At 35.7% G+C, this 25,753-nt stretch overlaps 1 protein-coding gene across 2 annotated transcripts; it reads left to right on the forward strand.

The window, feature by feature from the left end:
• Positions 1 to 252: 252 nt before the first annotated feature.
• Positions 253 to 25,539, forward strand: prkcba (protein kinase C, beta a). 2 transcript variants are annotated; one of them, XM_052545605.1, is made up of 17 exons: positions 253 to 668; positions 1,138 to 1,169; positions 8,467 to 8,549; positions 10,347 to 10,458; positions 10,954 to 11,082; positions 12,819 to 12,975; positions 13,075 to 13,209; positions 13,293 to 13,389; positions 13,515 to 13,661; positions 15,267 to 15,440; positions 15,533 to 15,624; positions 16,080 to 16,142; positions 16,428 to 16,566; positions 16,652 to 16,732; positions 16,842 to 16,949; positions 17,030 to 17,170; positions 23,056 to 25,539. In XM_052545605.1, the coding sequence occupies exons 1-17, from the start codon at positions 508 to 510 to the stop codon at positions 23,206 to 23,208; spliced, it is 2,004 nt and encodes a 667-aa protein (XP_052401565.1). In that variant the 5' UTR covers positions 253 to 507; the 3' UTR covers positions 23,209 to 25,539. The 2 variants fall into 2 exon arrangements, with proteins under 2 accessions (XP_052401565.1, XP_052401564.1); XM_052545604.1 differs by lacking the exon at positions 23,056 to 25,539 and adding an exon at positions 19,217 to 20,529 and having other exon boundaries at positions 333 to 668.
• Positions 25,540 to 25,753: the final 214 nt, after the last annotated feature.

A 25,753-nucleotide genomic window follows, 5' to 3' on the forward strand; every position in this document is an offset into this window, starting at 1 on the left:
AAATATTAAAACAATACACTGAATAAATATTAAATGTCCACACAGTGAGGTTAACAACACAACATTCGATTCCCACGTAGCACACAGTGTTAATATTATTTTATGCGTCTTGGCGGAAAGCCACTGTGGTAAATGTTTGCAATGCGCTAAATCAACAAGTGTTGTGCATCTGGCGATCGTTCAGTCACCCTTCTAGTGACAGTTTCCTCGGAATTCGAATTCTTTTTTTTTTTTTTTCTTTTTTTTGGACGGGTTTCTCAATCGGGCCGCCTTACTAAATGGTTTTTCTGCAGTCATTCAAAACGGCTGCACGGAGGGGGCGTGGTTACAGTCTCACTGACTGAAGCACCGCTGCTCGCGACAACAGTCAGCTGGGGAGAGACAGGCGTTTGCGCGCGCACGTGCCGACCAACCGGGAAGCGAAGCGAAGCGCAAGCTGAGCAAGACCCCGTACAACAGTACAAAGTCGAGGAGATTTCTACCCACTACATCCATTCCGTCCCCATCATGGCCGACCCAGAGGCTGCGGAGGGCGAGGGGGGCGCGCGAGGCTTCGCCAGGCAGGGCGCGCTGAGGCAGAAGAACGTGCACGAAGTGAAGGACCACAAGTTCATCGCGCGCTTCTTCAAACAACCGACCTTCTGCAGCCACTGCACCGACTTCATCTGGTGAGTATGCTGGAGGACACAAATGTGTTGTTGTATGTAAACGGCCGCGAATGGCACAGGTGACTCACTTGATGCTCGTGACGGGAAAAACAGTAAAGAGTTTGAACGCTCTCAGACATCCGCAGTGCTGTCAACACTGAACAAAGACGCCGAGCGCAGACGGAAAAGACGAGCGACAAGCGACAAGTCCAGCGCAATGTGTTTAGATTTCAGTGCGCGCGTTTATGCAGTTGCACATTTATTTAGGCTCTTCTCTTGTTGTAGTAACGATACATGCAAACTGTCTATCAGGACAGGAGAAATCCTTCTCGTTATGATTAAGCCATCATCACCATCATCATCCTAGAGATGGATTTGGCGATTTTGCGGAATATGGCGCGCCTGCGCGTCTCGTTGCTGAGCGCAGAGGAATGCATCCAGATTTGGCTTCTGTGTTGTAATCTCTCACACAGTCTCGTCTCTTTTGCAGGGGTTTCGGCAAGCAGGGCTTCCAGTGTCAAGGTAAGTACTTTGGGCCTCCAAGAGAAATTTGAGTCTTTACATTTTCTATGACTGCAACTGTTTATTTTCTGTTACATGACAGCCGCTTCACTTTTGAACGCAAGCGGTGTTGCAACTGTTCTTTCATTTCATTTGCTTGTGTTTGAGGAAGAGATACAGAGAAGCTTTTTGGTTTTCTAGTGGCGAGTTGAGGAAATTGAGAGTGACAGCTGTTGTTAGTTTTCACAGCCTACACTCACTGCAGTTTGTGACTATTTATACGGTTAATTCATATAAATGTATTTTGTATGAGCTTCTACGCCTCCCTGACTCTTATGCTTACTTTTTCCTCCATATGGATCACATAATACATTTCATCATACATTTTTTTTTCATAAAATCTGTTTTTCACATCTTTTCCGCCATTGAGTATTTCCTTGGGTAGTTTGTTTCTGTATGGGCACATATCTTAAAGTTCAGCCGCAGTCTGAACTATTATTTCCATTCCATACAAAAGCACTGCTAGAGAAAAAGCATTTGTAATTGAATTGAACTTTCGTCTCTCAGCTTGGCATCACTGAGTATAGCCCTTGGTGACAACTTCCCCGTGTGAACTACAAAATGAACATTCAGATATGAAATACAATATTCAGGCACTGTTGCCATGAACGTCAAAGCCCAAACTGCAGTTATACTGGCATTTGGCAGCATTATTCTTTATACATCACCTCCTACTCAGATCATTAAAGGGCTGTTAAAAAACGCATCATCCACAATTACTACACTGCAGTGCTACTTTAATAAGATGGCATAAACATAGTAGGAGAAACCAGGGCTGGTTGTCATGTATTTTACAATGTTTTTCACTGAAGTCAACTTTAAAAAGCATTCAGATGACAAACGAACCACAGCTAATGTTAAATGAACTGCTTTGTCTATAGGTGAAATTACTTATGGACTAGGCAATTAGTCTTATTATCAAATCAAGATTCGCCACCTGTCAGAAAAAATGAAACCTTTTGTATCTTTCTGTTAAAATGTCAAATTGCTACAAGTTTTAAATGTTTTTCCAAAACATTTGGCTCACTGTAATGTGAATAATCTTTGATATTTAAGTAGTGACCATTATGCTGAGCATTAAGCTAAGCATTACAGTACAATTAATACACAGAAACTGTCATCTGTGTGTTTCAGCACAATGAGTTCTGTACAAATGGACTGCACGGCTTGTCTGCCGAAATAACACCTCGTTCCCATGTTTCCTGCCTCCACATGGTCTTCAACAAATTCTACATTTCTGGAATTGATTAACATATTTTATCACAGTTAGGGCTCCATCAATCCTCCATGGATCTTTATCTTTGCAATCTCTAATATTGTGTTCTGTAGTGAATTAGTTTTCTGATAGTTCGTCCCTCTGGCATCATCTAATGTATATGAAAGACTGCCAATATAAAATCTAGGCTCCGTTTTATAATCTAATGCCATTTTGTACAGTGTGTTGGCATGATATCATTTTTTTCATAATTGCTGTAATGCATAGTCATACAAAAACTCCATCCATTTTGGCAGTTCTTATATTTACCAAGCAGAAAGACGTATTCACTCTGTTGATATATTTATAGTACTCCGCAAGGGCCAGACGGGTCTGCTGCTGATGCAGTGATATGTTAACAGTTAATGTTGATCATTTACTTAACACACACACACATACAAATGCGATCTCATGGGTTCTTTAAATTCCTGATGCAAATATTAATAGGTACATTTACATAAAAATGTAAAACACTAATATGAGTTTCACGTTTCATACTTGCCTCTTTTTATTTTTCTTGTAAGGGTTTGTAATTGGTAGAAGTGAAGGAATGAGAGTAGGTCAGAGCTGTGTGTCCCTGAACTGCTTCAGGTAACAAAGAGTTGTGTCTGATACCAGCACAACAGATATTTTGACCATTACATTTTACTGGCAAATACTTGCAGACTGAGAATGAGCTGAAGAGAGTGAGGTGGTGCATACAGATGATAATGCAAACAAGAAGTTGAAGTGAAGGCTACTACTGTTCACCCAAGACATTGCACAAAATGCTTGTATTAATGCCATTGCTAAAGCTACAGCCAAAAATAATGCTTTTTATGATGCCGTCACATTACTAATTCATCCATTAATGTCACTGCAAAACATGTACTTGTTGTGCTCCTGCGTGCATGTAAATGTATAAACCCAAGCAGGCAGGGTCATATTAGATTACACAGGCCTGAACAAGATGGAACAGTGCCAAAATGTGATGTTTGGAAAGGTAACAGTTACAGTCATTGTTTTTCATTTACATTATGATTCTTATCAATTATATGTAAGCTTACTACACTGAAAGTATTTCCATATTCTAGTGGTTGGGAACAGAGGTATCCGAGCCTAAAGTTTCTGTAAAATGAGATAAAAGAAAATGGAGATCATAATGGTTGTTGGAAGTTTTTTTTTTTTTTACTTTGAAATCTGATACAACTCATTGCTTGCTTCCTCTTAACATATTGTGTTCCCTTCCATTTATTCTGCAAACTGTCTTTACTTTTTTTGTTTAAAAAAAAAAAAAAAGATGTGTTACTGGAAGTAGTGCAAAATTCACAACAGTGAGTAGTTGCCAGGGTTCTTCTATGTGGTTGCTAAATTGTTCTGAGTGGTTTTTTTTAAACCTTTAAAACCTGGTTGCTTACTAGCTTAAGTCTAAAGAGCCCATCCGTGAAGTCTCTCTATAATGTCCTGGTCTCTAGTTATGGCTTCGGTTCCTCCTTCAGTTCACTCATTTTTCTAATGAAGCTCGTCAGATCAGAAAACAGAGTGCCACTCAACAGACAATGACTGTGAAGTTGACAGTAATGTGCATGACTTCTACACTAATAGAACACTGGATGTTATGATAGTGACTGCTTGGAGAGTTTTAAAGGGACGGACAAACTGATAGCAAGCCTTTGCTACAGAACCCCATCATCACTGACAGCATGAATCTTCTGAATCACACATCTGTAATGACTGGAGGGCAACAATTGAACACACATTTATAATTAATAATGACCTTGACTCTAATTATGATGCATAGCTGTGGGATTTAAGAGATTCCATAATTAATGTGTGTAAAGGCCTAGTTTCACCATTTGGTTTGTGTTCACTGTAATTCCTTTTGAGTAGTGACTGCTAGGCAAAGCATCACTAAGCATTTGTATAAAACCTTATCACTAAAGTTAAGGGTTCTCAGTAAATTTCAATGCTGAAACATTTGTTGTATGCTGTTGGATTTGATGAATGACTAATATTATAAACTAGTGCTTACATGATCAACTTGCATTGTCACACTTGTAGCATCATAAACAAACCCGTTATGTAAATATTGAATATATTTAATGCAGAAGAGAATACCGGAACGCGCTGATCCCATTTTAATCACTGAAGCTGTCATTGTATTGTGTTACACTGTTTTGAGCAACTGTTTGAGCTACACAAGCAGAGTTATGGACTCCTGCAGTGCTCTCATAATAATCAATGAAGCTGTCTACATTGCCGTATATCTTATGTACTCTGCATCCACTCTTTGCGGATATCCAATTTTCTTCTTCTTTTTTGTCCATGAATCCAAAATAATCCTTTTCGATATTAAAGCTTCTGGTGTCAGATGATGATTTTGCACCAACATGCATTAGAGCTGTGTTCAACTGAATGCGTATCTTTTGACCTCAAAAAGAAAAGGTACAGGATGTTTTTCTCTTCCCTTTTAAACATTGCCTGCTTATTTTCTATTCTAACAATATGTAATCATATGGTTGGGTTAACTGCATTCAGTTAGCAAAAGTTCTGAGAGCATTCCCTAGAAAGCTGAGAACTCAATTTTCAGTTTGTGCCAGTTAAACTTACATTGAACTTACACTGAAGGAGGGATCTGAGCCACATCTAGAATAATCCTAGAACATCTTAGCAACCACACAGCAATGTCCTTGCAATCATAACACCTGAGCATTGTGGCAGTTACATTTGCAAACACCTCTGTCATTTTCTTTATTTATCTCTAGTGTGTTGTATTTAAGAACATGGCCCATATTGTCCAGGAAGCGCAGGAGTAATTCAGGTTGTTATATTCACTTTAGCACTGAATATTTGTGACACTAATTTAAGGTACTACGACAAGAGGTACAATGGTGGGCATTGGCTGCAAGCAGTGGATTAAAAGCTTTAAGTTTGGTAGTCCCTGTTCTTCTCCTGATTTAAGACTGCATTCACTGTGCAACAAAGGCAACTGCAGCTTTTCTGTCACTGCTGTGCCGTATTTTAATGTTTGAGATGAACCAAAGGTTGAACTTTTAGTGCAGGTTCAAACTTGCTCAGCTTCGAAAGCAAACATGTCAAAGACGTCATGGTGGGATTGTTTGTCTTATCTTAACAGTACACAAATACTGCGTAGGTGTGAACTGGCCATGCTATGCCACTTAAGGTGCCTCTCGTCAAGAAAAAGTTTGAGATGACGTTAATGTGCCAAATTATATTTCAAGATGTCTATAACAGGACAAATATGATTTCTTTAAAAAAAAAAAAAGTAGGTTAGGGAGAAACTGTGATGTCCACAGGCAGGTTGAATTGTTGGGAATACTTAAAAAGTTAGTGTTGTACATAAATACATAAATGTAAATCAATACTTGAACGGCGGCTTTCTTTTTTTATCCTCCGATATCTTTGGTGAAATTTGGTTCATTTTACATGCTTTGTAGAAAATTTACATTTTAAAAGCCTTTCCACATTAACTACAGTTCAAAATTTGGGGTCAATAAGATTTTTTATCAAAAAAATGTTTTATTCCGTAGTAATCAATTCAATTTATCAAAAGTGACAGTAAATACATTTATGATATTACCGAAGATCATTTCAAATAAATGCTGTTCTTTTAAACTTTCTATTCATCCAATAATTAAAAAAAAAAAATGTTTTCAACCTTGAAGATTGCAGGAATAAATTATGCATTAAATTGTAATGAGAAAATAGAAATAGAGAAGTTATTAATGATATTACCGTTTTTAATGTATTTTTGTCAAATAAATCCAGCCTTGGTGAACACAAGAGGCATATTTCAAAAACGTCTAGTGTATATAATCACATGGCAAACATTGTACACAGTTTGCTAGATGAAGGAAGTCACACATCTCACCCCACTCCCCTCTACATGTTTATAATTGTGATATTGTCAAGAGTTAGACCGAGGGAGACTATAAACTTGACATTTAGTGGATAGAACAGCTCCACACTCTTTAACCCTCAGGTCTTGTTGCTAGGCAACAGCTGACAGTTTAAAGAGGGAATGTCCTGGAATGCTTCTATAAAAAGAGGAAGGTTGTGCTGAGTAGAAGCGACTGTTTACATGAGAAGGGGAGATCCTTTAGCTTCAGTCTGGCCGCTGTGACTCAACCGTCCCTGTCGTCTCTGTTATGTAACGATGCATGTATTCTTGTGGCTGGAATGTCAGTGCATACCAGACTGTGGTTTCCAATACCCAGGTATTGATGTGTACATTGCCTGTCAAGTTTTGTGTGCAAAATGAACAGAAATGGCTTTTTTGTGAAACAGGTTTGCAGCTAAATCACAGATGGCAACAGTTGCCATTTGGGTTATCAACCTCATTAATAATTTGTCCAACAATACATATTTAATAGTCTGGTTAATAATGAATGTCAGCTCCCAGTGATTAAAGTCTGAAGGCCTGTGACGTTTGTGTGGGTTTATCTGATTGTTGCATCTTTCTTTATGGTTGTCAGACCCGTTTGATTTGTCAGTAACATTTACAATTCATTATGCTTAAAAATATACTTCATATAAGCAAGTTATTTAGGCAGTAAGACTTTACAGTAAGGTCCCATTAGCTAATGTCAGTTAATACGTTAACAACACAATGAGCAAATATTATTTGTGAATTATGACTAGGCATGTTCTTGACAGGTAAATGGTCAACCATCATAACTATTCAAAGAATCTGATCTTTAACACCTGTAAAAAATATTCTAATAATGTATACAAACTGGACTCCTTGTTCCTCTATAACTACCGACGGAAAGCAGTGTTGACTGCATACTTCTTAATAATTAGACTTTTGACTTGTTTTGCAGGAAACATCCGAAACAAGACACATTTACAAGAAGTGACTCTGCAAATGATTTTTAGACTTTGGTGATAAGTGTATTTTGTTTTTCTGCACTAATCTTTAATTAGTTTAGGTTTAAAATATATGGGGAAAAACTCATATACTTAATTCTCAAGTAAAATGATCATGATTCAAGGATTTGTATATATTTTAACCATAGAAATAAGACAAGGTTCAGTTTTCATCATTCAGTTCTGATCAGGGCTTAACTGGCAAATTATCATTAGCGGTTTATGATTATAGGGTTTGATTGCCACACTGATAGACAGATTATAAAATAGAGCAGATAAAAAAAAAAAAACTAAATATAAACTTTTACTAAATATAAATATTTAAAACAAAACCTAGTAAGAACTAAAACTAAATAAAAACTTTTACTAAATACAAATATTTAAAACAAAACCTATTAAGAATGAAAACTTTAGAAAAATTGCAGTGTAGTAAAAAAAACTTAAATTTTAAACTACTTTGTTAGTGTTATTGTTAACTTTCATAGTTGCAATAAAATTGATAAATATTTAGACTTATAGTACATTTAAATATTTACATGCATGTTTATATAAATATATACATGTTTGAACTAAAAAATTAGACCGAAATAAATTAAGTTAATGTATTAAAATTAAAACTAAAATATTAAAATATTATGGAAATATAAAAAAATGAACAAATTATAAACCTACCATTAATACAAATTCTCAAACTTAAAATTTGATAAAAACTGAAAACATACAAATGGAGGGTTAATTCAAAACATTAATAAATGTTATAAAGATACTGAAACAACACTGATGGATTGAGCTTTATTTGGACCCTTGAGCTGCCCTTAACTATGTCTGAAACAGATTGTATTAGATAAAACATATCTAACCACATGGCATCTGCAAACAATTTCCAGCGTTTACTCTGCACTAATGGAGCAACAAGTGACCAACCGTGTAGTTTATTACATTTACTATTTAACTGTTACATCCACATTTGACAACCAGAAAATTTATCTTCAGGATCGTTTTATCTTCATAGTCTTCATAGTAACTAGCTTAGCTTGAAAGTGTGCTTGTGCTGTCTTTCTGTAAAATATTGTGCACAATGATGGAAATGTTCAGAAATGTCCTAATGAAGTTCTCTCTCTTTCTCTCCCCCAGTGTGCGGTTTCGTGGTCCACAAACGCTGCCATGAGTTTGTTACTTTTTCATGCCCTGGGGCCGACAAGGGCCCCGCATCAGATGTAAGTAAAGCCACAAGCACTCGAAAACTCCCTCACCCACCCCCTTCTGGCTTCTCTTACGCCATCTTTTCTGATAGTGAAATACACTTCCGTTTCAGTTGAAGAAACTTCTTCCTGTGACTAAGCAGTACACACACATACTCACACACTTATGTAGACACACTGCTTGGTGAGCAGTTTAAATATTTATTCAACTGATGATGTACTTATTTTTAATGAAGCCTAACACTAATCATGTTCCTCTTGTGTTAGCTTGCATTATATTTTCACATGCAGACTGGGAGAGGCATCAGTTTTCTCTTCTCTAATCTCTATTTATAACCGCGCATCCTCCCTATATGTGTAAAAGCAGGCGCACACAAGCACTTCCTGTGTTGTGCTTTGTTTCTGCGTTGCAGCCGATTATGTTTGTTTTCCGTGAATGATACTGTACTTCGCAAGAGATATTTGTTGCATCTCCGTTGTGTGATGCTGATGCGTAGGAAAGCTTGATTCTTGACACTTTCACCATTGACTCCATTACAGAAGCTTGAAGAACACCGAGAAGGTGGTGAATAAGTAGACCACTAACCACTGTTTTGGTTGAATCTGTACTTTGCACTTCATTAAAGAAAGTAAACGCAACAGACTAAATTGTGCTTCTTCACATAGATGTTTTTTTTTATTATTAATCTTTGCTTTACATTATTTCTTTAGGTCTCCACATTGGCGCCCCCTAGCTGTAGGAATTTCTCATAAGATTTCATATAGTGCTGCAGAATTCTCTTCATTGTTTTTAAAATTCCCTCTTGTATATCTTGCTATCAGTTGCAGTTCTTGCTTTTCAGTTATGTGGGTGCATCTGACCTTTTGCAAGCTCCGTCCTCCTTGGTTATAGTTGCTCAGTCGCTTAAGTTTTACTGAACTCCCTAAAGAATTAAATGGGGGATTTATGTTAATTCTTAGTCAAATGTTCTCAAAAATTTAATGGATATTATTTGTGCATGAGGTAGAATTTTTGTGCAAAGGTGCATTATTTTCTGCCATTTTTCTATGAGTCAAAAACTATAAAAGCATTTCATTTTTTAAAATAAAATAAACGTTAATTGAAATAAAACATTTAAAAACTAATTTTATTTCAGCTAGCTGCCAATGCAAAATTTATTATTTTCGTTTAGTCTAACCTGGTATAAAATCTGAAATAAAAATGAATAAAAAAAATGAATAAAAAAATAACAAAATTACTAAAACTCTTAACTAAAATTCAGATAAAAATATTAAAACGATCAATTTATATCAATATTCAAAATATGAATAAAAACTAGTATAGTATCTCAGTGATACTGTGTTGGTGTAGGTGTTTCTTACATGTTTCTAATGATTTATTATGGTCACCTTCACTATTAAATGAATCTGTATGTAATGAAATGATTTCAAGCAACAGTGATTTCAGGCAGATATAGCTGTTCTTTTAGATGTTTTGCATCTTCAGGTGGGTGTAGGAGCTGAAACATGAGTCAATTCACACCATGGCATGTACTTCTCGATTCATATAAAGATTTGAGAGAAGGAAAAAAAATCTAAAAACAGCTTTATACTCTCACACATGTATGATTTTATTAAAATATTCTATTTTTATCTATTGATATGTTACTATATATTTAAAACCTATATGGACTATATACTTTTTCCGCTATACCTTGCATGACTGCATCTGTGTTTGCATCTGCATTATTGTAACCTACAGTTTAGTAATTTCACTCTTCTGTTGAGGAAGTTTTTTATTTTGATGATGAACTGTGTGTGTTTGTATCATAGGACCCTCGAAGTAAGCATAAGTTCAAGGTACACACATACTCCAGCCCCACATTCTGTGACCACTGTGGTTCTCTACTGTATGGGCTCATACACCAGGGGATGAAATGCGACAGTGAGTCTAAACCTGCACACACTCAACTATGAAAGCTCTGTAACAGTGACCTCTGCTGGTGTTGATCATGCATTACACAATCGACTGGTTGATCTGCTCCTCTGTTTGATCACTTGGAAATGATGCATGAAATGCAAATTGTTTATGTTCTGTATGAGACATTAAATCTGTTTACATAGATGTATTAAAAGGCAATACAAATCTGAACGCTTATATAAATATTCTATATAATGAAAAATAGCACCGCTATAAACATACATAAAAAATTGTTGCATACATTTGAATCGTTCAGTTGTTTAAATCATTTGTGCAGTACATGCATGTGTAAAAACAGCTGTATATTTAGTGTTCGGTATGTTAGCGTGGGTGTGATCTTTGTTTGTCTATGTGTCCTTGTGTCTGCGGTGATTGTGGGCATTTCTGAGTAAGTTGAGAGTGAGAAACAAACACCGCATGTGTAATGCTGTCAATCTAATTATGTGTGGTTTTCTGCAGCTTGTATGATGAATATTCATAAACGATGCGTGGAGAATGTTCCCAGCCTGTGTGGAACAGACCACACCGAGAGGAGAGGACGGCTGCAAATCATTGCTAGTATCACAAATAATGTTCTCACCGTGACCAGTGAGTTCCCACGCACACACACACACATTATATATATATAAGAACACCCTACAGTAACAACCACTCAGAGCAATGGCTCATATAATAACAACTCACAAAATAGCATAGTAAAGATATTTATAATGTTACAGAAGATTTCTATTTCAAATAAATGCTGTTGTTTTGATCTTTCTACTGATCAAAACAAATGATCAGTCTCACATACTTTTCAACTTAATTGCGAAACAAAAACAATTTCGACCTGCAAACCATCTTAGCCTAGTTTGTTTCCAACAGAGTTGACATGCTTTAATCCTGATTTATTTTGAGGAGGGATTTTAAACAATAGAATTAGGTATTGATATTAAATAATTAGTCTTGATTCTGTTCAGTTTATTTAGATGATGCTACATAAATAACAAGATTGGTTAATTGACTAAACATTTTACCACCCCTGAAACTACTACAGCTACACTATCAGTGTGTGGAGATTTAGTCCCAACATGGATATATAAAGGTTTTATTGATTTTAAAGAGAAACACTTCTAAATATTCTCCGTGCGCTGAATTTTAATGTGACATTTTAATAATTGGTCAGTAGCTTTTACAAACAAATGCTCTGGTAATAATTGACTTGCCTGGAGTAGTGAGGAAGGGCTTTGTTCAGAAACTAGAGAACCCACAGCGGTGCTAGTTTTGAATATGTAATGTTATAAGCAAATATCTTCAGTGTTCATTGTGTGTGTTAGTGCTGTTGTGGGATATATAATATATCAGCGGGGCAGAAAGCAAACGTTTTTTCTAGCTGAAAATTTCAGCTAAGCATGCAAACCATTACAAGAGTATTGAATGCAAATGCAATAATGGTGATGATTGCATGTTTTGGGGGTAGCCTAAAGAGGACTCCTAAGTCTTTGTGTCATAAATTTGGTAAAAAAAAAAAAAAAATTGTCTTCATGAAGAATGCTTCTATCACTCAGTTTAAAAAACACACAGCTCGGCAAAAAAGTGTTTCTAAACGAGTCTGTGTTTTTCTCAGCTCTTTTTGCCTTGGGCAGAAACTCCATCCTCTGGAAACATGAGATCAATCCACCAACGATTGCCCCACATCCCATTCACACATCCATCAGCTCTCTACAGATACATTTAGAGGCCTGAGTATATAGATAGAAGTTTCATACACTTTGCTGTTCATTTGCAGATTCTTTAGAATTAATCTGCTGATGACATTGTTTAAATATAGTAACCCCCACAACACCTACATCAAACAACCCTTAGCATCCTCCTACAAATACACAAACACCATCAAACAGGAAACCCCCGCTCCCCTCTCAAAAAAAATCATTGTCATAAAATCTACATATTTTTGAAAACTTAAACTTTGTTTTATTTCAGTTATTTGACAAGCCAAACTTTTTAAGTTTTAGTAATTTTATGTGCTTTTTATTAGTTTTTGTTGTTGTAAATAATTCTGTTTTAGTAATGTAAATATATAGAAATATATAAATAGGATTGTATTACATAGAAATGTTTCAGGCAACAAAAACTATTGAACAACACAACAAAAGGAATAAAACTTAAAATAAAAATGTAAATGTACAAATAAACGCGAATTCAATATGTTAATAAATATTTCAGTAGTATACAAATAATACTAAAAATGTATCTACTTTGAAATACAAATTACACCATTGAAGTACATATAATACTCCATCCATTGGTTTTCACATTTAATTTTTCCGTATTTTTTATTATAGTCAAGGAAGCTCGTAACTTGGTGCCAATGGATCCAAACGGACTGTCGGATCCATACGTGAAGCTTAAACTAATTCCAGACCCAAAGAGCGAGAGCAAGCAGAAGACCAAAACCATCAAGTGCTCCCTCAATCCTACCTGGGACGAACACTTCAGCTTGTGAGTGGCAAATCAGTCGAGGGCATTCATTTGTGTGGAATGGATATGGATGTTTGTTTCACATGTGCAATGTGTGTTTCCATCTCCGTGTTACTATAGTAACCTCAAAGATACAGATAAAGACAGGCGTCTGTCAGTGGAGGTGTGGGATTGGGATCTGACCAGCAGAAATGACTTCATGGGGTCCATGTCTTTTGGCATCTCTGAGCTGCTGAAACAAGGAGTCGACGGATGGTGAGCACTACCAGATACCTCCTACACATGAGACCTCAGCGCTCGAGGATTGAGAGCATCCTCTTCATCTGTTTGGATTGTAGGTTTAAATTGCTGGGCCAAGAGGAAGGGGAGTATTTCAACGTTCCAGTTCCACCAGACGGAGAGGAGGGCAATGAAGAACTGCGGCAGAAATTTGAGGTGAAATCCACGTCTCTTTTCATTAGTATTCACACTCTTTTTTTTTTATTTTTATTTATTTTTTTTTTTTACTTGTATCTTTCTGACAGTATTCTGATTTTGATTTACTTTTTTAAACTCTCCAGAGAGCCAAGATTGGCCCTGGCACTAAGAATACAGATGGCTCTTCAAAGAATGACATCTCCAAGTACGATGCCAATGGCAACCAAGACCGCGTCAAGCTCTCAGACTTCAACTTCATCATGGTGCTGGGCAAAGGCAGCTTTGGCAAGGCAGGACACACCATTCATTCATGCACACACACATCCTCGTTTACACACACAGTAGTGGTAGTGTAAGGTCTGCCAAAGCTAACATGGCTTACTTTTTGCGATTTAAATGCAGTTACCGTATTTTCCAGACTTTAAGTAGCACTTTTTTTTCATAGTTTGGCTGATCCTGCGATTTACAGTCAGGTGCGACTTATTTATCAAAATTAATTTGACATGAAGATATGACCAAGAGAAACCATTACCATCTACTAGGGGTGTAATGGTACGTGTATTCGTACCGGACCGTTTCGGTACAGGGCTTTCGGTGAGGTGCACATGTGTACCGAATGACCGAATGCAATATTTTGTGTGTGGAACATATACATTTTCGTGTTTCCAAACGAACATATTAAGTGGCGAATGTCTCTGCGTTCAGCGCAAATCCCGCCCTGCAGCTGATTCTAAGGCCGGTGACACACTGGCTGCATGGCGTGAGCGTGGCGTTTCTGCTGCGTGTCAGTTGCGTGGCAGCTGCATCGCATTTTCTGTGTCTTTACACACCAGAATCGTGCCTGACGCCTTTTGTAGGTGACATAGGGGGAGACCGCCGACAGACCAGGATCTTGTCTTTAATATAAAGACTTTACTTTAAATTTAAAGCCTACTGATAAAGGACACTGTCAACAGTATTGACGGCAAAATAGACTACGTATGTTTGACAGGTGCAATATGCCAGTGTGTCACCGGCCTAAGGTTTTCAAAAGGCATCACGCAAGTGTGAACATCACTACAACTAGGGAAAAAAACGATTGTGACTCAAACGCAGCTCCCATCGCCATTTAAACAGACCTTTGCTCTTAATTCCGATCGGTCCTACGCAATAACGAAACTGAGCAGGTCCGAAAATGAACCGAACTGTGACTTTAAAACCGAGGTACATACCGAACCGTGATTTTTGCGTATTGTTAGACCCCTCGCGGCTGTAGACGGTACTGTTTTCATTATGGTTTATTGTTAAACCATATTAGAATGATTTGTCTGATTTCTGAAGGATCATGTGACATTGAAACCTGGAGTAAGGATGCTGAAAATACAGCTTAGCTTACAGCATAGGAATAAAATACATTTTAAAATAAAATGCGTTCCTGTAGCTCAAGTGGTGGTAGAGCATTGCGTTGGGGTTCAATTCCCCGGGAACACATGATAGGTAAAAATTGATAGCCTGAATGCACCGTAAGAAAACCTGCTAAATGCATAAATTAAATGTAATTTAAAAAATAATTAAAGTTATTTTAAATCGTAATAATATTTCTAAATATTACTGTATTTTTGATTAAATAAATGCAACTATGCTGACCATATGAGACTTTAAAGATGGTTAGTATTCATAAAAAAATTTATTTTTAAAGACTGGTTGAATAGTCTGAAATTGAAAAAACAAAAACAAATCTCTGGTAAATAACTGGTTATTTATTTATAAATTATATCCATACGAAATATTAAACAAAACGTAATGCCATTTGTAGGCTTTGTATAATGTAATATCAATATCATAAAATCAATCATACATAATTGCTCAATAAATTAGGAAACTTCTTTCAGAATAATCATGTTGTCTTTCTGCAGGTGATGCTGGCCGAGTGCAAGGGCTCCGATGAGCTGTACGCAGTCAAGATCCTGAAGAAGGATGTGGTCATTCAGGATGATGATGTGGAGTGCACCATGGTGGAGAAGAGGGTTCTCGCTCTCTCTGGCAAACCACCCTTCCTCACCCAGCTCCACTCGTGCTTTCAGACCATGGTACACATCACACTCTCTGTACTAAGCAGATCCACATACATATAAAAACCACATTATAAACCTATGATCAGTCGTGTTGTTGCTGTTTGTAGGACCGTCTTTACTTTGTGATGGAGTATATCAACGGCGGAGATTTGATGTATCAGATACAACAAGTGGGAAAATTTAAGGAACCCCATGCTGTGTATGTATTCACTACTAAAACAAACACAAAACAGTTAAAGGAGGTTTTTTCATTAGTTAAAATTATACATTTAATTATTGATTGCACAAAATCATATTCTAGATTATTATTTTAAGACTGGACTAATGGCTGTTGGAAATGCAGCTTTGTCATCACGGGAATAAATTACATTTTATTATTATAGATACATAATTTATATCTATATTATAGATATATTAGTTTTTTATATTTTTTATTTCACAAAATCTTTCAGAAACATTACAAAAGCTTTCAAAGTGTTTTAAAATAAGACTTTGTTTAACATATATCAATAAGAGCAAAATTCGTAGTCATCAATTATCGTTATTGATGCATTTTAAGTATTATTGCTATGCCATGCTCACCAGACAAATTATTGTTATTTAGATTTATACATGAGTCAGATCAATAATAATTTTTTTTTTTTTTACCATCAGGTTCTATGCTGCAGAAATTGCCATCGGCTTGTTCTTTCTTCATTCAAAGGGCATTATTTACAGGTGAAATGATTGTTTACTTTAGGGTTAGGTTATGCAACAATCACAGTATTTAATAATCCATTATAATAATACACAAAGATGAAGAATAATACAAATATTTGTCAATATTTTACAAATAAATCTATTAATGATGTAAATTGTCCCTCCAATTAGTTTGTCATATTTAAAAATAATAATAATAATGAAAAGTAATTATTTAGTAAAGAATCATATTTTTGTCAGAACAAATATTTCCTAATGCGTGTGTGTGTGTGCTGTTGCTCTTTGTTTTCTGGGTTTGTTTAGAGATCTGAAGCTGGATAATGTGATGTTGGACGCTGAAGGCCACATTAAAATTGCAGATTATGGCATGTGCAAGGAGAACATGTTTGATGGGGCCACAACCAAAACCTTCTGTGGCACTCCAGATTACATTGCCCCAGAGGTGTGTGTGGATGTATGAGTGTGTTATGTTATTACACTTATGTTAGATTGCACGAGGCATATATATATGCTCTCCTGTGTTACAGATCATTGCATATCAGCCGTATGGCAGGTCTGTCGACTGGTGGGCTTATGGAGTTCTCCTCTATGAAATGCTGGCTGGACAGGTAAACTAATGCCACCTTCTCATTCTGGGTCTAAATTCAGAGCCATTGTCAGAAGTGATTATGTGATTGTGGTAGATGCAGTGATGCCAGTGTGTTTCCTCTTCTTTAGCCACCTTTTGATGGTGAGGATGAAGATGAGCTTTTCCAGTCCATCATGGAGCATCATGTGTCTTACCCCAAATCCATGTCCAAAGAAGCAGTGGCTATATGCAAAGGGGTAGGCGACACCCAAACACACTTTTTATACATTCTTGACTATGCTTGCATACACTAAAAGACACCATTACGTGTTGGCAGCTGATGACCAAGCATCCAGGGAAGCGTCTGGGCTGTGGACCGGAGGGAGAGCGAGACATTAAGGAACATGCTTTCTTCCGCTACATGGACTGGGAAAAACTACAAAATAAAGAAGTTCAACCTCCCTTCAAACCTAAAGCAGTAAGTAATAATGCAGCGGTTTGTTTTGTGTGTGTTTTATCAAGTGGTTGCATTGTAGCACAAGGCAATAAAATGCTATCCTTTTTACACTTTTCTTGTTCTTAGTACATGTGATGAAGAATATCTTCATTATTTATGTGTCTTCATTTTGTAGTGAAGATTTAGTGTATGTGGCCAAGATGCTGTGGTTCCAAAATGCTCAGTGCAGGAAGTAAAGCGTCACTTCATGCTCTGCTGTTAAACCACAAAGATAATGAAAACACAAATATGAGAGGCACTGAAGGATTGCTTTCATATTTAGACTCAAATTCTGCAGAAAACTGTAATGGATCATTTTAAGAATTTTGCAGGTTGACTCAGGATGTAGATATAAAGTGACCCAAAAACGTATTCAGACACTTAAACCACACTGAAAGATATCATTGTGTTCATTTTAAATGCACAAGCACAATTTTCAATGATAAAATGTTGCATATGCTGTTTTAAAGCTGACCAGCTGCTTTGGCTGAACAATGTGCAAGTGATTAATGGTAATGCACTGCTTATCTGCCAACATCTGCATCACTTCACTGGCTCAGAATGTGCACTGTGCTGCTGAACAACAGAAGAAAAGTCATCTTTAATTAAAATCACAAAATGTACAATGTACAAAATGTTAATGTACAAAAAAAATACATATATAGTTTAGTTTAGTAAAGTAAATATTTAGTATTACATCATCAGTAAAGTAAATATATATATTACACACACAGCACAAAATCATTTAATTTTTTCAAATGCTTTTTAAAGAAGTAGTATTTTATGATTATCAGGAGGACTATACTTATTTGATCAAAATATAGAAAAACAGTAAAAAAAAAAATATATATATATATATATTTATTTATTTATTTATATATATATATATATATATATATATATAGAGAGAGAGAGAGAGAGAGAGAGAGAGAGAGAGAGAGAGAGAGAGAGAGATACCATTTCTATTTTATTTTGATATGTTTTATCCCTGTGATGGCAAAGCTGAATTTTCAGCATCATTACTCAAGTCTTCAGTGTCACATGATTTACAACAAAGTTTAGGTCTAATTATTAAACTGACAACAATGCTAGATATTTGTTTCTGAGCTTTCAAATGGTATCTGGAATGATTGTATCCATGGCAACTAGACATTTGAAATCACATGGAGAGAGGCTGATGAGATTTTTAATGTGTATCCCACTTTTCGGATCATTCCTAAGCCCCTGCTGTTAACAGCTTGCACATGAGTATTCTAACAGGTTTGATTTAACTGATTAATTTTGAATTCTTCATGATAATTCTATATGTGCATAGATCTCCATGTAACAGTGCTGCCTGATTCCGGTTAAGGTTAAGTCGTCGTCTTGTTTTGTTCTTTAAAGTCTATATTTCTGATAATGCATTTGACTGTGGGCTGATTGGCCAGTTATAGCAAGCCCCACCCCACATAATTTTGCATTGAGGATGTGTGAGGTGAGTTCAAAGAATAAACATTTAAATATTCAATGTAAAACCCATTCACAGGTAAGTGATTTGGATTCCTTATTGTTTTCTCACAGTCACTGCTCTTCACCCTCTCACTTGGAATTGTCTAATTCCACAGATCACATTTTTCTGAATGCTGCACATTCATCTCCTGAAAACTAAATTTTCAGGTTTTTTTTAATGTGTTGACGTCTTGCAGCACAACAATTAGCAGCATCAGAAACAATGTTTCTAATGCAGAAAATGATGTGCATGAAATGTTTTGCTCAAACGAGAGCAGGAAGGTGTTTGACTGACAGTATGTGCATTTATTTTAGTTATGCAAAGTAGGTATGTGCTCATCATTTTCTATCATTACACATTCACTCAATTAAGAGTTACTATACAAGAACTGTTAATTTTATCAGACGTCTCAATATTTTTTTTTTTCAGTTATTTTCCCACATTTGAAGCTTCCATTTGTCATTAATTCTTCATTTGTTTGCTCACGCCGTACCATCATTTTCCCATCCCACATCTCTCTTCTCTCGTCTTCTCCACAGTGCGGTCGAGACGCAGAGAACTTTGATCGTTTTTTCACCCGCCATCCTCCCGTCCTGACCCCTCCTGACCAGGAAGTGATTCAAAACCTGGACCAAGATGAATTTCAGGGCTTCTCGTACATTAATCCAAATTTTGCATCTGTGAAATCCAAGTAGCCAGTTTTAGCCAAGCTCAAAATAGGGACCAATGAGATTACAGATCTTCAAAATTAGCCAATGAGAGAGTTTGGCCAGATTGATGGACGTAGTGTTTGATTCATATTGTTCCTTCCTGCTTATTATATTTTGTTTGATTTAAAAGGATCATGGAAAGAGATTAACTTTACCTTTGTAAAAGAACCTATAAGGAGTGTATTTGTGGCAGACTTGCGAGATTTTGACTATTTGATGCTTATATATCATAGACTGTAGTTTTATAGATTTAAAAAAGAATAAATCCAGTGTTATGGACACATTTCACCCCAGATATTATATATATATGAGAATTTAAGAAACATGCAAAAAAATGCACTCAAATGTGATAATGTGACAACACAACAAGATTGGAATTGTTTTAAAAATAGGCTTCATTTTATTTATTATCAATTTGTTTCTCATTATTTTCTTTTCATTTTGGGGTGAAATGTGACCTAGACCTGTCCTAGAGGTTTTGTGAGATTCACTCATTGTCTCGGATCAAGCATATCTTTGGAATATTAAATATAGCTGTCAAATCTATCTTTCTCCCCACATGCAAACGTGCACACAAAGTCCATGCATCTCAGATGAACCATTTACTGCTTATTGATCAGGATGTTTACTGGGTCTCACCCCATTTTAGTGCTTTTTTCGGTTGGGTGTTGTACGTGTGTTTGTGTGAAACTGTGCCAAGTCAGAGAATAAAGTTTAAGAGCTGGTCATGCAGCGTGTAGTTTTCCAACCAGAGCTGCTTGGATACTCATAAACACATCCTTAAACCAACTGGATGTGATCGTGATATGACTACAACAACTTAATTCCAGACATGATGATGATGAAGATGATGATGATGTAACTACTTACAAGAGCATATCTTTTATGTCATTATTCTGCCAAATCTGTGATGTATGACTTGTTATCTGTGCTTGGCAGTGTTTGGATCAAATTACTGTGAAACTGTGGACAGACTGTTTCTATAGAGGAAAATATATGAATATGTATTTGGAATATATTCATGATTTTTGTATGTCTATATTTTTTTTCTTCTCTGTGTTTATTCTCGCATACACAACCAGTGCCGAAATGTAGTCTCTGAATACTGATATTTTAGGATATATTAAATATGGTTAATAATATGCCCATTTTTGTTTTGATCATTGATCATACATTGACATTAACATGTAAAAAATCAGCAATAAATATCAGCATATATATATATATATATATATATATATATATATATATATATATATATATAAAACACGTATTAGGTGATCAGTAAGAAAATGGATTCTTGTATGCTTACCAAGGCTGCATTTATTTGATCAAAAATACAGTAAAAATCTAATAAATCATTCTAATATTCAGATCTGTTGCTCAAGAATCAAGTTTTGCTGTGGAGTTTTCTGTGGAAACCATGATGCATTTTTTTAAGAATCTTTCATGGAAAGGTTTATTTGAAATGTTTTGTAATGCATAGTTTTATTTGTCACTTTTGATCAATTTAATGCATCCTTAGTGGATAAAAGTAAATAATTTATCCTTTGCAAGTACGCCAACTGATTAGTCTTAAAAAATCAGCTACCTGCAAAACAACCATAAGCAAACAGCATATCCATATGAGAACAAAAGGAGTGTTTCGTGTGAAATTGTGCGTTTGGACTTCTGGGTCTCGTGAGGACGTGATGCTCCAGTAATTGAGTAGTTACAGGGACCAGACTCTCATGAAGTACTTCTCTCCAAGGCCCTTGTTCTTGAGCTGGTTTGGGCCTCTAGCAGAAGGTAGGACTTTGTCTTGATTGTCCTCTGTCTTGGATGAACGGGCATTGTGGTGTCTCTTTGTTCCTGGTTTATGTGTTTAGCAGAACTTTGAGCTGTTTGTCTCCAGTTGGTGGCTGGACTTTAATGTCGAAATGTTCATCTCATTCTCAATTTTTCAGACATTTATGGTCTAGTTTGCTCTCCTCTGTACTGTCCCTCCATGTTATTTGTGATTTAATTCGGCTTCCTCCGGACTGACTCTTGTCTTGAGTTTTTGATTCTGATGTAACTTCAAGCTGTGTGTTCCTCTTCATCACGTTCCTCTTGGTCTTTTTAGCTGTTTCTGACTTTTAATATCCGATTATTCTCTGTGATGTTTTTGGGTTGTCTTGTCTAATTTAAAGTCAACATAAAATTAAAATGGATCCTATTTGCTTTCTTCATGCATGTTTCAGGTGATTTGGTATATTTTGTCTCTGTAATTCATGATCAACTTTTTTCTGCTGATGTCACCAAGGCTTTGAGGGCTATTGGATCTTGTTAACTTATCAGCATTTTTCATGGACAGTTTCCAGTGGACAAATTCAAGTTTTTCATGTTGAATATCCTGCTTATCACAGAAACAGACCCCACTGTGAAAGTAAAATAGGTTTCAAATGCAATTTTGTGTTGGCTTTTTATTGCATTTCTGCTAGTATTGAACTGATCTGTAATGCAAAATGCCAACAAAAACCTTTGCTGAAGATGTGGAAAAGTTGTGTTGGTGATAAGTTTTAAAAATAAATAAATAAATAAATAATAAAACATTTTAGAAATGAAAAATTAGACAGTGAAAAAAAGTGCTAACGTCACAATGAGTGTAGTAATGTACAAAAAATAACTTATATTTTCAACGTTTGTTAATATCCATTTACAAATATTCATATACAGTAATTAAAGTTAATTTATACAAATTAATGTTCAAATTTACATTATCATTTAAAACTTTTGAGTCTGTAATATATTTTTTTAAAGAAATAAATACTTCTATTCAGCAAGGATGCATTATATTGATAGAAATCAATAGTAAAGACATTTATAATGTTACAAAAATATTTTTATTTCAAAGAAATGCTGCTCTTTTGAACTTTCTATTCATCAGAATCCTGAAAAATATTAAGCAGCACAATTTTGTGACTCTAAAGACTGGAGTAATGATGCTGTCAATTCAGCACTGCATCACAGAAAAAAATACAGTTTTTCTTTTTTTCTTTTATTAAAAATTTTATTCAATCTTACCAACCTCAAACTTTTGGACAGTAGTAACTGTATGTAATTAACTAATGTAAGCATGTAGAGACTTACTGTATTGTGATGTTATCAAAATTTTAAAAACTAAAACAAGTAATATCCTTGATCTTTAACACCTTGAGTTCAGGTCACTAGTTATAACCAAGAGCAGTGGTTCTCCAACTTTTTATACCAAGTACCACCTCAGGGAATATTTGGCTCTAAAATTACCACCGTAGTGAATAACATTCAAATACAGTAGAGAAGGCCTAACTATTCAACAGTTCTGCATAGTTAAAAAACAAGCTGGTTTTATTCCTATTTAGAATATTTATTGTTGTCAGCCACTTTAACATTGCAAATACACAGTTTGAACATTAACACTGCACTGTGCTTACAAACAGGTAAATAAAACACTTTAATACATTTTCAATTAAAATGTGTTGTACCTAAAAGTTAAATTAAAACTGTACTGCACTTAAATAAAAAACATTAATTTATACTTAATTTAGTGATTCCTCTGGTTACCACACTTTTTGAGAACCACTGACCTAGACTATTAGTGACATATGCGAAAAATTATGCACACTCATGGTCACACTCATAACACTCTTTCTCTGTTTTTATTTCAGAAAAATCGTCGTGACGTGGGTAATTTTGACAAGGAGTTCACCAAGATGCCGGTTGAGCTGACACCAACAGATAAACTCTTCATTATGAATCTGGACCAAAATGAATTCCAAGGCTTCTCCTACACCAACCCTGAGTTTGTCATTCAGGTTTAACACCAAACTCCAGTTGATTGCTCCATACAGGTGTGAGAGCAGGACTCGCTCGCTCTTATTACCCAGAAAGCATTGTTTTGTCCCTGTGCCATCTTGATTGTCCTCTCTCTTCACCTGAAACAGCACAAACCCAGCAGGTTCATACAGAACCAAACCAGGACTATCCTCAGTCTCAACCAAGGCCTCAGAAACACTGAAATGAATTCGCCAGAGGAGAGAGAACGGTTATGAAAGAGTGTATTCATAGTCTCCATGAGAATGTCTTCTGTTTTCATCTCCATGAGAATTATCCTACCTCTTTCTTTTATACATTCTCTCCATAGATTCAGTCAGCTTTTTCCTGCAGCCCCTCATTTCCAAATGAATTAGCCTGACAACACTAATGAGCTCATTAGGCCTTCCGCAACCTTGAACCGTTTAAGTTACAATCTGCTCTAAATTAGTGAAGCACTTTGGTATAAAGTTGAGTTCCTGTGCATCAGTGAGTGATAGATAAGCACTTCTTGCTAGATGTTTGTTTAAATGGTTGATATCTGTCAGCTTGGTCTGAGATTCTCAGCATTACAGCTAAACACATCCATATGGCCTTTAGTTTGCTCCCGGCAAAATGGCTTCTTTGTGTCATGATAACTTAAGGGGGAAAACATAAGACAACAGAGTCGATTTATGAATTGGCTAAAGATTTGAAAATCATAATTTTACATGAAAATGGTTTACATTTGTGGTCCCAGAAATATGTTGATTGTTTCCCTTCATTGCTGATCAGTTTGAATCTGTGCTAAAACAGTCTTAAATCAATTAATGAGCTTAACTGTGAGAGCCTCATATTGATTTTTTCTGGGAATTTGGTGCTCTTGATATTATGATAGTCATATTTAGTCATATTTATTAGATAATTATAACACAAGTCATAATTATGACATAAAAAGTCATTTATGAGAAGAAAATCTGTCATCATTTGAACTTGTTTCATTTTTCAAATCTTACAAATTCACATTTTCAAAAGTAATGACTTTTTGTAATTATGTCAGAATTTTGACTTTGATTTATGAATTTTCTCATAAGTCTCAATTTCAACTTTTTATGTCTGAGTGACTTAGTGCTCCAATTTTGATGTGAAATCATGTCATAATTCATTACCAAAACATGATTCTTCCTTATGTGATGGAATAGGTTTTTTAAATAAAAGTTGGCAAAATGCCCATTTTAGGGTTAAAACCCATTTGAGAGGGAAACCTTCTGCAAGCATGACACAAAGAGAATAACATGAAATAAAATATGCTTACAAAAAAATTATCATATGACAATACAGTGAATATGATGAGAATTACAAATACTGAATGGAAAATGTTAGAATGCACTTTCAACCTTAACTGTGTTTAAAGCATCGAGTTTCACCATTTTCTTTTTGAACTTTTGTCAAGTGCATGCGGTTGCAATCCTTGCTAAAGTGTGTTAGTGCTGTTTACTGAACTGGCATCAGGGGTTGTTCCATGCATATCACTGGCTGCAGAGAATGTGATTCGTTCTGTATGAGCTGAAGAACTACAACATTAGCTACTGTACCAATTTTGACCGAAACCCTAATGTGCCATATATTTTTGTGGGGGAATCTGCAGTGTTTGGGGAGCTCGTTATGTGCAATGTGTCTGTGTTAAACAGACTCCACAAGGAGTTTTAGTCTACCCTATGCATGCCTGGTAGAGCCCTTGCTCTTTAACTCGGTGTTAACTTATTAACGAAGTGTGCCAGTAACGGTTGGATCTGTTGTAGCATAGATCCTTTTAAGGGTTACGGTGTGTGAACAGTTCTATTTGTTTATGTTTTATTTTGTAATTAGATATACGAAATAGAAATATAAGTATTCTAGTCTTCCAAATGAAAACACGTTGTGTGAACATGTAAACAGTGAAAAGTTTAATCAGCTTTTCCTGAGGTGATAACTGGAAAAGTGGGGATAATGTATAAAGATATTGTAAAATATTTATTGTATAGTGCATATGGAGGGTTAAATGTTTGGTAAGACCAGTGGCCTGAACTACAAAGATGTGAAAGCTGGAAAGAGAGATTGAAAAGCTGTTATTTTAAAGCAACTTTATGTTTTGAATAATCTTGAAATACAGTTTTAAAATGCATGTGCGTAACTGTAAATGAATGATGTGGCCTTTACGCAATCAAGGTAATTGTCACACCTTATTGTCACACTTTAATATTGTAAACCCTGGCCGTTAGTAGGCAGTTATTATTTTAGTTTTTCTATCATGTTTAATGATGAAGGCTTTTAAAGGGCTTCCTGCACAAGAATCAACCGCCCCCCACCCCCAAAACAAGTTTTATACTATGCAAGACAGATGCATGTCAACAACGACACATCGACATAACACCAGACAGCAGCAGTGGTCGGCTATGGGGAGGGCTATCGCTGGTAATTGCAAAGAGATTTTGCATGTTATTTATTTATGATATGTGGATTATTAAAGTTGAAGTTTTCAAATGCCAATATGTGTGTTTGTAATTTTTTGTTAGTTTTTGTTATGAAGTCCCA

The sequence above is a fragment of the Carassius gibelio genome, chromosome B1 (genome assembly GCF_023724105.1).
Source record: "Carassius gibelio isolate Cgi1373 ecotype wild population from Czech Republic chromosome B1, carGib1.2-hapl.c, whole genome shotgun sequence".
NCBI lineage: Eukaryota > Metazoa > Chordata > Actinopteri > Cypriniformes > Cyprinidae > Carassius > Carassius gibelio.